General features: G+C 29.5%; 1 protein-coding gene across 2 annotated transcripts in view; it reads left to right on the plus strand.

The window, feature by feature from the left end:
* LOC119600999 (probable serine/threonine-protein kinase MARK-A) overlaps window positions 1-11,963 on the plus strand; it is a 66,970-nt gene extending 55,007 nt beyond the window's left edge. Inside the window, exons 2-3 of one of the 2 annotated variants that reach the window (XM_037951611.1) lie at window positions 7,637-7,783; window positions 9,840-11,960. In XM_037951611.1, coding sequence (XP_037807539.1) covers window positions 7,677-7,783; window positions 9,840-11,745 — 2,013 coding nt within the window. In that variant the 5' untranslated portion in view covers window positions 7,637-7,676 and the 3' untranslated portion in view covers window positions 11,746-11,960. Of the gene's footprint in view, window positions 1-7,636; window positions 7,784-9,839 lie in introns of both variants that reach the window. The other variant, XM_037951610.1, reaches the window with a different exon arrangement.
* The last annotated feature ends 2,879 nt before the right edge of the window (window positions 11,964-14,842 follow it).

The following is a 14,842-nucleotide window of genomic DNA, read 5'->3' on the forward strand; positions in this document are numbered from 1 at the left end:
CTACATTCTACATTAGTCTATAGTCTGGACTACATTCTAGTCTATAGTCTGGACTATAGTCTAGTCAAGTCTATAGTCTGGACTATAGTCTAGTCAAGTCTATAGTCTGGACTATAGTGCGGACTATAGTGTAGTCTATAGAGCGGACTATAGTCTGGAATATAGTCTAGTCTATAGTTTGGACTAGAGTCAAGTCTATACTATGGACTATGGTCTAGTCTTTAGTCGGGACTATGGTCTAGTTTATAGTCTACTCTATGGTCTGCACTGTAGTGCAGTCTATAGTCTGGAGACTACAGTATAGAGTATAACTGGATTATAGTCAAAAATATAGTGTTGTCTATATTCTGAACTATAGGTTATATTAATCCGATTTTTCCTAGCCCTCTGGTATAATGTATAAACAGTCCTAACTGGCTTATAAATGACATTATGAACATATACTATGTAATTTAATAAGAACTAAAATCTTTGTATTAAATCGGTACAGAATTGATTCTACAACTCAAATGAATTTTACGTTCATTATTGACTTAAAATAACATATTTAGTAATAACATTTTACACAAACATGATTTATAAGAATTGAAATATGAAGATCGGTCCATCAAGGACCATGCCCCTTATATAACCTCACTTTCAGAAAATCAGTTTACTGTCAAAAATTTGCTATTGTCAAGATTTGTTTTTAAAAATTAATCATCTTTTAAATTCGGAAAAACTTGGTTCACAATTGACTACAGCCCTATTCCCAAAATTCCCCTGGTGTTCATATAACATCGGCGATATATAATAATTAAATTCAGCATAAGTCTAAGTAATCAGTAAAGCGTTGTAGCAAAAAACAAAAGGATGGATGGCCCATATATAGGACCACTTTCCGAAATTCAGTTTAATTGTTTCACACTATGCGGATCTAAAACTAGTAGTAGATATATTTAAGATTTTTGTTGAGTTTCTTATATTGGAAATTTACAAAAAATAATTTCTAAATGTTTATTAAAATAGCAAATAATCTCAGAAGAGATTACTTCCATTAAGTAAAATAACTAGTCCCCAAAGAGAAATTCAATACAAATTTCAAACGGACTTTACTACTATAATTTGCTAAGGCACAGTAAAGTGATAACTAAATCGACAATTTGGTATATATACTTTAAAACTAAATGTAGCACTAATCTAGCAAATATAGAAAGAAAATAATATTTTAAGAAGCATTAAATAACTATTTTACAAAAAATATATTTTCTATTCCAATCACCAAGATTTTACTGTACATAGCTTTTATTTTCTTTCAAACAAGTTGACAAAGTTATACAAAAATTTCTTATGAAAATTGTTTTAAAATTACTTTATATAAATAATGTAAAAATAAAGTTTGCCGAGACCAAAACCACAACAAACTTAATGGTATATAATTTGTTAAGGCACAAATTAGAAAGAAAAAAAAAACGTATTTTTTTACATAAGAAAACAATAAACTAAAGTTCTTGCTTTAACTTTTTTGTATATGATCAAAAATGCCAAGGAGAGGCGTTTGTTGTTGCAAATAAACTTTTTAATTTTATGATAAGTATATATACCCAGCAAAAACTTGTGTAATGACTTGTACTTAGGCATCAACTTAATTTTCAATGACTGCTACATGTCATCTGCATATCGTTTAAGTACTTTAATAATAACTTATCTATACAATTGTACAGTGTGTTACACCAACACAAAATAAATTGTATTTGTATGTGTGAAAACCACCCAGCAGTTCGGGCGGACAGTCCCGAACTCCCTATTTAGCCTACCACATAGGGTTACCTCTAGCCACCGACTGTCCAGGTGACTAGCTATTTTAACATGTGCTTGTCCTACGAGGAAGTCAATTGTCATCCCATAGGCTACAAAGGGACAGACAAGTGTTTTTTAAGTGTCCCCTCTCTCGCTTACAAAGGGGACACTAAAGTGACGATTACCTTCACCCTCGTTTACAAAGAGTACATCCGTGACGAAAGACGAATTAGAGCCCACCAGGTGGTTTAACATAAGTGGAAATCACTGTCTTTTTCCTATGCTTTGACTCTTTGTCGAACTGCAGGGCATTAGTGGAAGCACAATAATGTAAGTTAGTAAGAGGTGTTATGAATACGACAGCTCACTAAAGTAAGACAAAACAACTTTTAAAATCTCTTTTTGTAATGACTTATTTAAGTACTTATTTGTAAGCGAGTATGGTACGTACTTGCTCCCAATGATGACACGTTGTTAAAATGCCACAATGCAACTAGTAAAGAGTAGTTTAAAGAGCTTTTTAACATATTTCTTTTCAACTTAATTTTTTGCTGGGTACATGCATACTTATAAACAAACTACAAAAATAAAAAACTAATAAGACTCATAATAATTGTCTACGAAATCCTCCATTACATTCTGTAATCATATTTAATGTTATTAAATGATAAAATTAAACAGATAAACTTCAGAATGGATTGAAATGAAATCCCTTGCATATTTTGGTGTTACCATAAGTATGCTCGTGCATATTTAACGCATTTGCGAGTACGCAAAAAAATATATATCAGATCAAGTACATCTGCATGCGAGAATTTTTTTTGTAAATTTTTCTTAAATGGAATTGAAATACCCAGCTATAGAGGAAGATATATGCATATGATGCTCAATCGTTTAAATATTAGGACGTTTCTTTATCTTTATGTTGTGTGATGATTTTACTGGCAGTTGCTAGTCACTAAAAAATCATGAGTTTCCTCCGTTGCTTATAGTTTTTTTCGTCCATTCTTTAGTTAATTACATTGTATATTTGTTTCTGTTGTTGTATCTTTCGTGATTTGTTGTATGTATGTTCTTTTTTTATTTTTTGTTTATATCAATGTTTTTTTCCCAACTCTTGAATGAATGAACGAATGACTCTTCAAATCACAGTGAAATGATGCTTGTTGCAGTTTAACTGACAGATGACAAACGAAAGTGTATCCATAGAACAGAATATCGCCAGTTTAAAGTGGAATTGCATGCCTTTTTTTCTGCTCTCGTTTGCAGAGTATTTGGTTGGTTGTTTTATTATTTATTTGTTTATGTATTGCAGGCAGAAATTCTGGCAACTATAATATAAATTCACAAATTGTTTACAGGGTGAAGAGAAATTATGGAAACAACTTTTTTTTGTCAAAAATTATTTACGTTCACATGACAGACTGAGGAAATCTGAGCAAAAAAATTCTTATGAAAGATTTCTATTTCTTGTCCCATTTAATGAAAGAACATTATAACTCAATATTTTACTAAAATAATTTTAGATGTTTTTTCTAATACTCTATAATCCTAACAATTATCCAAATAATTATAAACTTTTTTACACATTGTCATTTCCGCAAATTCAAAGTTTTGACTTAACAAATTATTGCTGAATGTTAATATGCATCTTGCTTGCTTGTCTCCCTGTAAATATATGAATATAAAAATTACATTTATACGTACGCTTCATATCATACTAATCAGTATCTGACAGCAAATACTTACGAACAAATAATTAATATGTTTTATGCACTTTTTTTAATGTAATTTTCATTCCATTTCATAATTTCCTTTTACAATTCAGTTTCATTTGTTATTCGTTTTTCTCCTTTCTGCTGCATTAATGTTAATTAGTATTGTTGTTAAAAATTAAATGAGTTGAAGAAAATCTTATTAAAACGATACATATTCACTTTAAGTGTTGGGGAGAAAAGAAAATTGGCTTGAGTATACTGTAAACTGTTATAAAATTACATGGAGAAATTTTAATAAGTAGGTGGGAGTTGGGTTGCGGAATTCTTTAATATAGAATTAGTAGCAGTGTCATTTTATCCTTCTTTGTTAGCTTTGCATTAGATATATGTAAAATTTTAAATCTGTGACATTTTTTTCAAACCCTTGTTAAATTCGGTGTGTACATTTACACCTGGTAATTCTATGCCTTGTTACTTTATTTTGTCCTAAGCAGATATTTGTTTATTTTAAAATAATAAATATTTGCCTAAAACTAAATTTATTTTTATTTAACATACATATGTATGCTTGTTCATAAGTATGTATGTTTGAGTAAGGTTAAATTTAGTTATGTATTTGACAGATTTAAAAAGATTAAAGGGGTTTTCTGTGAAAAATGTGTCAAGGTAGAAACAGGTTGTAAGGAAATAACAGCGTCTTGATAGTGGTTTTAATTGAAAAAAATGGATATCCTAGTAAAATTAAATTTTTCACGTGAAAAGATGATTGTTATTGAAAGAATGATTTTGTGGTAAAGGTATTTTCCAGGGATGTACACAACATACCTAAACTTCTAACTAACTAACTAACTAACTAACTAACTAACTAACTAACTAACTAACTAACTAACTAACTAACTAACTAACTAACTAACTAACTAACTAACTAACTAACTAACTAACTAACTAACTAACTAACTAACTAACTAACTAACTAACTAACTAACTAACTAACTAACTAACTAACTAACTAACTAACTAACTAACTAACTAACTAACTAACTAACTAACTAACTAACTAACTAACTAACTAACTAACTAACTAACTAACTAACTAACTAACTAACTAACTAACTAACTAACTAACTAACTAACTAACTAACTAACTAACTAACTAACTAACTAACTAACTAACTAACTAACTAACTAACTAACTAACTACTAACTAACTAACTAACTAACTAACTAACTAACTAACTAACTAACTAACTAACTAACTAACTAACTAACTAACTAACTAACTAACTAACTAACTAACTAACTAACTACTAACTAACTAACTAACTAACTAACTAACTAACTAACTAACTAACTAACTAACTAACTAACTAACTACTAACTAACTAACTAACTAACTAACTAACTAACTAACTACTAACTAACTAACTAACTAACTAACTAACTAACTAACTAACTAACTACTAACTAACTAACTAACTAACTAACTAACTAACTAACTAACTAACTAACTACTAACTAACTAACTAACTAACTAACTAACTAACTAACTAACTAACTAACTAACTAACTAACTAACTAACTAACTAACTAACTAACTAACTAACTACTAACTAACTAACTAACTAACTAACTAACTAACTAACTAACTACTAACTAACTAACTAACTAACTAACTAACTAACTAACTAACTAACTAACTAACTAACTAACTACTACTAACTAACTAACTAACTAACTACTAACTAACTACTAACTAACTAACTAACTAACTAACTAACTAACTAACTAACTACTAACTAACTAACTAACTAACTAACTAACTAACTAACTAACTAACTAACTAACTAACTAACTACTAACTAACTACTACTACTAACTAACTAACTAACTACTAACTAACTAACTACTAACTAACTAACTACTAACTAACTAACTAACTAACTAACTAACTAACTAACTAACTAACTAACTAACTAACTAACTACTAACTAACTAACTAACTAACTAACTAACTAACTAACTAACTAACTAACTACTAACTAACTAACTAACTAACTAACTAACTACTAACTAACTAACTAACTAACTAACTAACTAACTAACTAACTAACTAACTAACTACTAACTAACTAACTAACTAACTAACTACTAACTAACTAACTAACTAACTAACTAACTAACTAACTAACTAACTAACTAACTAACTAACTAACTAACTAACTAACTAACTAACTAACTAACTAACTAACTAACTAACTAACTAACTAACTAACTAACTAACTAACTAACTAACTAACTAACTAACTAACTAACTAACTAACTAACTAACTAACTAACTAACTAACTAACTACTAACTAACTAACTAACTAACTAACTAACTAACTAACTAACTAACTAACTAACTACTAACTAACTAACTAACTAACTAACTAACTAACTAACTACTAACTAACTAACTAACTAACTAACTAACTAACTAACTAACTACTAACTAACTAACTAACTAACTAACTAACTAACTAACTAACTAACTAACTAACTACTAACTAACTAACTAATACTAACTAACTAACTAACTAACTAACTAACTAACTAACTAACTAACTAACTAACTACTAACTAACTAACTAACTAACTAACTAACTAACTAACTAACCTAACTAACTAACTAACTAACTACTACTAACTAACTAACTAACTAACTAACTAACTAACTAACTACTAACTAACTAACTAACTAACTAACTAACTAACTACTAACTAACTACTAACTAACTAACTACTAACTAACTAACACTAACTAACTAACTAACTAACTAACTAACTAACTAACTAACTAACTAACTAACTAACTAACTAACTAACTAACTACTAACTAACTAACTAACTAACTAACTAACTAACTAACTAACTACTACTAACTAACTAACTAACTAACTAACTAACTAACTAACTAACTACTAACTAACTAACTAACTAACTAACTAACTAACTAACTAACTAACTAACTAACTAACTAACTAACTAACTAACTAACTAACTAACTAACTAACTAACTAACTAACTAACTAACTAACTAACTAACTAACTACTAACTAACTAACTAACTAACTAACTAACTAACTAACTAACTAACTAACTAACTAACTAACTAACTAACTAACTAACTAACTAACTACTAACTAACTAACTAACTAACTAACTAACTAACTAACTAACTAACTAACTAACTAACTAACTAACTAACTAACTAACTAACTAACTAACTAACTAACTAACTACTAACTAACTAACTAACTAACTAACTAACTAACTAACTAACTAACTAACTAACTAACTAACTAACTAACTAACTAACTACTAACTAACTAACTAACTAACTAACTAACTAACTAACTAACTAACTAACTAACTAACTAACTAACTAACTAACTAACTAACTAACTAACTAACTAACTAACTAACTTATTGTAGGGCATGATCACTCACCAAAGATTATGATGCTTTTCACAAAAAATCCAATAAAATTATATGATATTCCCATTTAATGTAGAGAAAGGAAAAACAAATTTATTTCTTCATATTTCACAACAAACATAAAAGGATTCAGCAAATTATAAAAACTCCTTAAAAAAGACTTTTTTATGATTTATTTACCAACATTTGAATGTGTCTATTTGTGTGACTGTGCAATGACAAAAAGTTATGACAACATGTAAACAGTTAACGTGTTCAAGAGCAGTTATCGTTTCAACATTTGAAATACATATGTATGTGTATTTTTAAATTTGTTTCAAGAAAACAAAAAAGAGAAAAATCAACTTGATGAAATATTTTAAAATAGAATGCTTAAACACAAAACCGACATACATACATGCAAATATTTAAACATTTCCATACATGCCTTTTAAAAAAAACTGATTGTGTGAGTTTTCCACAGTTAAGCACGTGCAGTTGGTTTGTTGTTTGCAAATAAAAAAAAAAAATTACACAAAATACTAGTACTTTCAAAAACCAGTAAGACTTTAAGTAGGGTGATGCCACAACATACAAATGAACTCATAAAATGTTATTTTTTCATTCATGAAAAATGAAAGATTGATTGTATTTTTTTATGTGTTTATGTTTTTTTTTACAGACAACCATCAGATCGTAAAAAGGAACATATCAAACGTCCTATGAATGCGTTTATGGTATGGGCTCAAGCAGCTAGACGTGTTATGTCCCAACAACATCCACATTTACAAAATTCCGAGTTAAGCAAATCTCTAGGAAAATTATGGAAGTAAGTACATTAAATAAATATTACAAGTATTTTATGTTTATGTTTAAAAGCATGTAAATAATAAATTGATAAAAATATACATTTTTATTTATGAAATAGCATAAAGGGAAAATTACTTTTTTTTTAACATAAATTAGAAAATATTTTCATTTGAGTAGAAATTATAAAAAAGAATAAAAAAAAATTCGTTAATTTAGAGACTGGAATATGTAATTTAAGTGGCTCCGAAAATGTCTTTGTTTAGTTATTCATTATTTTGTTTTTTTTTTACATATTAAATGTTAGAAATGTTCATTTCAGTCCCTGTCATAGGGTATTATTAATCATAATTTTAATTAATTGCAAGAACATGTTAAACATCATAAAACAAATTTTTATTTTTCTTTGTATTAAAGTCAGAAAAATATAAAACAAATTTTTTATTTCGTTTACATTTTATTTAATGTATTTTTTTGTTTTGTTTGCGACAATTAAGTATAAAAAACAAATTTTATGGTTCATAGAAATGCCAGCTTGATAAGAAAAAATTAACATATCGCTGTGTGATTTAGTGTTAGACTGTCTCTAAAATTTAAATGAAAAAATAAATAATATAAATATTTCACATCATTTTTTATTGATGAATATTTGAAATAACACAACTGGACTGGTGATAAGACATTCAAATATTTATTACAGTTCCAGTGGTGTTCATTTGTTTTATAAGTATTTCTTTGAAGATCAATTAAATATAAAATATTAAAAATTTTTTAAAAAAATAAACAAATCAATAATATACTTACAATTAATATAATTTTACATTTTTAATCTATTAAAATATACATATTTTTCAATTTAATTAAACAAAAATATTTGCATTTTTACAAGCATACTTATGGATGTATATAAATTATATGCACATATACACATACATACATATGTAATCAATTTTAAATGGAAAGAAATATTTATTTATTTATTTATTTTACAATAAAATAAATTAAAATAAATATGTTAATAATTGGAAAAGAAAATATTAATTAATTACTCAAGGCAACTGAGCATAAATAAGAAATTATTATCGGATAGGAATATAAGCTTGATACATAGCTAGATATCGATCCTCATGCTTTTTAAACAATATTCAATTAATCTATTAAAACCACTCTACTAAAAACCATCCCTAACAATAAACAAGTAAGAAATTATAGTCGGGCGAGGCCGACCATATAATACCCTACGCCTTTGACAAAAATATAATGTGATTTGTTTGCCATAATAAAGCATTTAAATTGAATTGTACCTTGCCTCAGATATACATACTTAAGCCGTTTATTGTTGAATAAAATTGTGGACATTTAAGTGAAATTTTGATGGGGGCTTTTCATAGGGGCTAGGGTCATATGGGGACCTATTATTATGGAATTTCTGAGCTTTTTTTTTCGAGATATGAGTATATTAAACATAATTATGAACTTAAAAGCCCTATTCGGTTGTTCAGTTGTATGGGGGCTAGGTGAAATAATGGACCGATGTTAACCATTTTCAATAGACTTCGTCTACGGTACTATAAACGATCATGTGCCAAATTTCATAGAATTATCTCCAAAATTGCGACTTGTAGTTTGATTACAAGGTTTACAAGCCCTATTGGGGGGTTCAGTTGTATGGGGGCTAGGTGAAATAATGGAACGATCTTAACCATTTTCAATAGGCTTCGTCCCTGAGACAATAGAAGATCATGTACCAAATTTCACTGAAACATCTTCAAAATTGCGACCTGTAGTTTGATTACAAGGTTTACATGGATGGACGGACGGACAGACGGACGGACATAGCTAAATCGACTCAGAAAATGATTCTGAGCCGATTTATACTTTAAGCTGGGTATAGGACCAATATTATTGTGCGTTACAAACATCAGCACAAACCCAATATACCCTCCCCACTAAAGTGGTGTAGGGTATAAAAAAAGTTTAAAAATTTCTGTGCATTTCAATTAAAGTTCTTGCCCACAACTAAATGGTTTTTAACTTATATATCTTCTGTTTTTTTGTTTCTTTAACACTCTTTGTAGAAACCTTAAGGATTCCGATAAACAACCATTTATGGATGTAGCTGAAAAATTACGAAAAACACATAAACAAGAGCATCCAGACTACAAATATCAACCAAGAAGAAAGAAAGGACGTTCACTAGCAGTCAGTGCAGTACAATGTGGTGATGGCTTCAATGCAGCCGTAACAGCAGCTGCAATGATGACTTTGACCAACAGCAAAAATAACAATGGCAACAGCAACAATAATGGGATAGTTGAAGTTAAGACCAACAATGGACACAATAGAAAAACAACAAACACACAGTTGTCTACTAGACTAAATGGCAAAAGTAATAATGGCAACAAACGGGGCCGTGAACCGGCTTCAACAGCTTCAGCAACAACAACAGAACAAGTAACTGGTAAATCAGTGTACGATAGCATGATGGATATAAATGAAACTGTAAAGAATGCGTGTAAAACAGCGGGGTTATTGGCTCAAGGACATTCTTTGGCCAATGGCATGGTGATGGGTGATGAGACAGCTGATTTTATGTTCAATCGTTACGACTATACAAAACGTTTGGATAGTCCATGTTCAACTACCAGCTCTTTGCAATCTTGTGGCACTATGGGAAATGAAACGCAGCAACCACTAACACCTCCAGCAACACCATATACACGTGCTGGCAGCCATCAGCAGCAACATTTGCAACGCACCATGATGGTTCCACAAACAAATGAAACTGGTAACTTAAACGAATATAATTTACTTAATATTGAAGGACGTGAATTCATTTCCTTGGACGATTGTTCCTTTGGTGGCGGTGGTAGTGGAATCATGAATACCAATGGTGAATTAACAGAAAATCAAAACCAATTACCACCATATGCTCTACAATTCTATATGAATCGTTCCTCGTACGAACAACAAAATTCACTGGAATATCAAAACTACAATAACAATAATATTGTTAGTGGCACTGGTTTGCCGGAGTATTCAACATATCGTCGCTCTGATTGTGCATCATCTCCCACGATACACACCATTGAACCGTTAAATTATTTTAACATATCTTCACCGCAAACGAAACCTCCCAACCTCATGTCTACAGCTTCTCTGAAATCAACTACAGCGAATGGTAGTAATTATGTGGCGCCATATGCTGCAATTACAAATACTATCCCCCCAACGACCGTGCCAAATGAAGATGTTGAAGTTAATATCGAACAATACTTTATAGATCACTTAATGCCAATGGAGCCCAACAATGCCTCTCTACATACCGCTGCAACAATGTCCACCTCTTTAACTACATCTTCCTCATGCCATTCGCCCCCTCAGAGAAGCCAAAAAGAAGAAACATCTGGCTTGTTGATTGCTAATAACAATTCTACGAAATCTTTGTTATATGCAAAAATACCCACAGAATCAGAAATGCTGCAAGCTGCCGTTAGCAATACAGCTACAACGCCAATCACCCTAAGCTGTTTACCAACACCCTCAAACTCTTCTACATCCTGTTCATCGTCGACAACTCCTTCATCGTTGGCATCACCACAAAAACTTCCAACATCACCTACGTTGAAGACTTGTGAAACGACTTCATTTAATACACATGTACATGCCACTGACAACTTGAATTGTTTTTATGTGCCTCAAGAACACACACCGAACGCAATATCTTTGACAACAACCGCAACAACTACAGCAGCATCCACCTTGACGGAAAACATTGAATTACAACAACATCAACAACCACCACCACAACCTGAGTATTCGTTGTACAGCAATGATGATCATCATCAGCAGCCACATTCCAATAATCATCATGCTTTCTCCACACAAAATTCAATTGTGTCCGCCCATCTTCAACAGCAGCAACATCATCATCAGCAGCAGCACCCACAACATCTGCTCTGGAATGGTTATAATGTACAATAAAAGTCACTTAGTTATAATTAGTTTTAAATTTACATACTTACATACTTTTAAATACTATTATCTTTTTTACATTTTCATTTACGTACTTTTATGTACTTAGTACACACATATGTGTGTATTTATCCGCATATATTTATTTAGTATGTATTTGTATATTTATTTAGAAATTGTCTTTTATTATTATTGCTTATGTATTTATGAATTCTATATATAAAAAAGTAAATAGTACGAGTATCAATATTTGTATCAATTTGTTTTAATTAGATTTGACTGTAAATGCTAAAAAGTACCATTACAATATTGAAAAAAATACTTAGGGAGGTAACAAATTCGTGTAAAAATATTATTTTTGTTGTTGTTATATCTTATTTCGATCCATTTTACGTTAAGATTGCTATTTTCAATATCCCAATATCAAATGTTAACTGATTTATACCCTTTACATTCGTGAGAAGGGTAGGTATACTTAAGTTTGTCATTGAGTTCATAATTTCGACTCTAAAAGGTACATTAGGGTTTAACCAAAATTATGCCCTATTACTTACTACGTGGTAGCCAGTATCGACTCTTTCCAGAGTCGATTTGGTGCAAAAACCGTCCACGGGAAAACGATTTTCTAAAATCTTTCAGAAAGAAATTTACATGAATTTTTAATAGTTAAATCTACATGTTTGGGTAATAAATTTGAAAATCGCTTACGATATTCTAACATTCTTCGTGTAATTATAGTGGATCACTTGTTAATATCAAAAATTTTAGTTTTTTTTTAATAAAATTAAAAAATATTTTAGTATTTTATGATTTGAAATTTTTTAAAAGTTATAACCCTAATGTATACATTTCCCAAAACCGTATAAGTATCTAAATCGGTTTTGTGATTTAGTAAGTTTATTTTTAAATATTCATCCACCTGTATGTCTGAGAAATCTATTTTCAACTAATTCTATCAAAAGTGCTTTCGAGGAGATTTCTATGTACTTAAAATCCGTAAAATCGGTTAATAAATCCGTAAAATCGGTTAATAAATAAACTCCCAAACAATCAATGAAAATATTATATTTTTTCTCTTATTTATTTTTTCAGAAACATTAGCAGTAAAATTAATTTTGAAACAAGTTTTGTTGAAACCTAATAGTTTAACTTGGATGAAATTTACTAAAATCGGTTCAAAAGGATTTATTTTGAATAACTCCATAATCTCGGTATTAACAAAAAATTGTTCATAGATAAGCCTGATAGTATCAGTATCGTTCTATTTAAGGTTCAATTCTGAAATTTAAGCAATAATTTTTATATAAGTTTGTCATTCCGTTTGTAACATCAAGAAATATACCCAACAAAGTATATATATTCTTGGTCCTTATGAAATTCTGAGTCGATCTAGATATGTCCGTCTGTCTGTCTGTCTGTATAAAACACGCTCACGTTAAAACGAAGCAACGGAACTTTATGAAATTCACTCAAAATATTCACTGTTATCCTAAGCAGTTTGGTATTGAAAATCAGCAAGATCGGTAAAACAGGTTCAGATTTATGAGTAAAAGTTTGAGACAACCTCGAAAAAAATTGTGCTTTTTCACATATTTATTTGTATTTTTTACAAAAACTGCTGCAGATAACTTGATGAATTTTGTCACAGATATAACTTTTGATACCAGGATCAACATTAATAAAAATTGGAAAAATCAGTTCACAATTCCATATACCTCCCATACAAATGTACATATTCCGGGAAATGAATTTATTGTTAATAACTTCCGTTATAATGCCGATATCTTTACAAAATTTTACAAAATTAATTTTTATGCCAATAGAATTCATATAAAGAAACAATTTTCTGAATCGGTACATAATTGGTCGTAGCTCCCATATAAGGTTCCCTTCCGAAAATCATTTAAACGCACATAACTCATTACCAAATAAAGATATCCATACAAAATTTAGCACAAACATTGCTTTTATATACAGAAATGATACTGTCAAATTTGTTTACGATCGGTCCGTAATTTGTCGTAGCTCCCATACAAGGTCCCTTTTCGAGAATCACTTAAACGCATATTATTCATTAAAGATATCCATACAAAATTTGGCACAAATATTCCTATTATCTACAGAAATCTAACTATAATTTTTTTCACGATTGGTCCGAAATTTCTCGTAGCTCTCATACAAGGTCCCCTTTCGAGAATCACTTAAACGCATATTACTAATTACCAAATAATGATATCCATAAAAAATTTGGCACAAACATTTATTGTTGAATTTTGTCACACATATACTTAGTTTGGGGATCCACTGTGTTGAAAATCGAAATCGGTCCACAATTTCTTTTACCACCCATAGGAAGTAAAAAAATTTATTATTTTTCGCAAAAAGTTAAAAAAAACTGTCCAAAACGAACAGGATTCGAACTTAAAATCTCCCAGTTGCTAGTTCTACGTCATATTCACTGCACTATTAACTAGCTTCGTAGCTGTTTGCAACTAATGATCTTCAGAAATTTCTTTCCTGTTTGTGTAAAAAATTGTTGCTAACCCAAGATCAAATAAAATATGCACATTGAGAAAGTATAACTGTTTAATTTTTATGCTATTCAGCAACATCAGTGTTCATAAAAGTTATTCAGCAGCAATGTTTTGTACAAACAGAAAATAACATGGAATTTGTATATGAAAAATATTATTTAACGAAACACAAAATAGTGCAGTGGTGTAGTGGATGGAACGGAGAATTAGCAAACTGAACATTGCCGGTTCGATTCCTGGTCGATTTAATCTTTTTTTGTCATAATTAAAATTAAAAAAAATCAAATTAAATATCGAAATTCTGTTCAACAATAAAAATTTAAAAGCAATTTTTTTAAAATTGTTTTCATAGGATCAATATTGAAAATCCATTGTACCTCCCGTACAAAATTACATAAGTTTTATAACTGATCATATTGCCATACATTTTTCTCACAAATAGGAATTATTTTAAATACATAACATACGTTAACATTTGTTAAATTTAATATGCTCTGTAACATTCTGTTTAGTGGTAGTTTTGTTTTTAATTGCATATTCTAAGGCGTAATGAAAGTAAGAGTAAAATGTTA

Source organism: Lucilia sericata, unplaced genomic scaffold, assembly GCF_015586225.1.
Source record: "Lucilia sericata isolate MDLA Ls3-8-SP2 unplaced genomic scaffold, ASM1558622v1 Contig000134F_arrow, whole genome shotgun sequence".
Lineage (NCBI taxonomy): Eukaryota > Metazoa > Arthropoda > Insecta > Diptera > Calliphoridae > Lucilia > Lucilia sericata.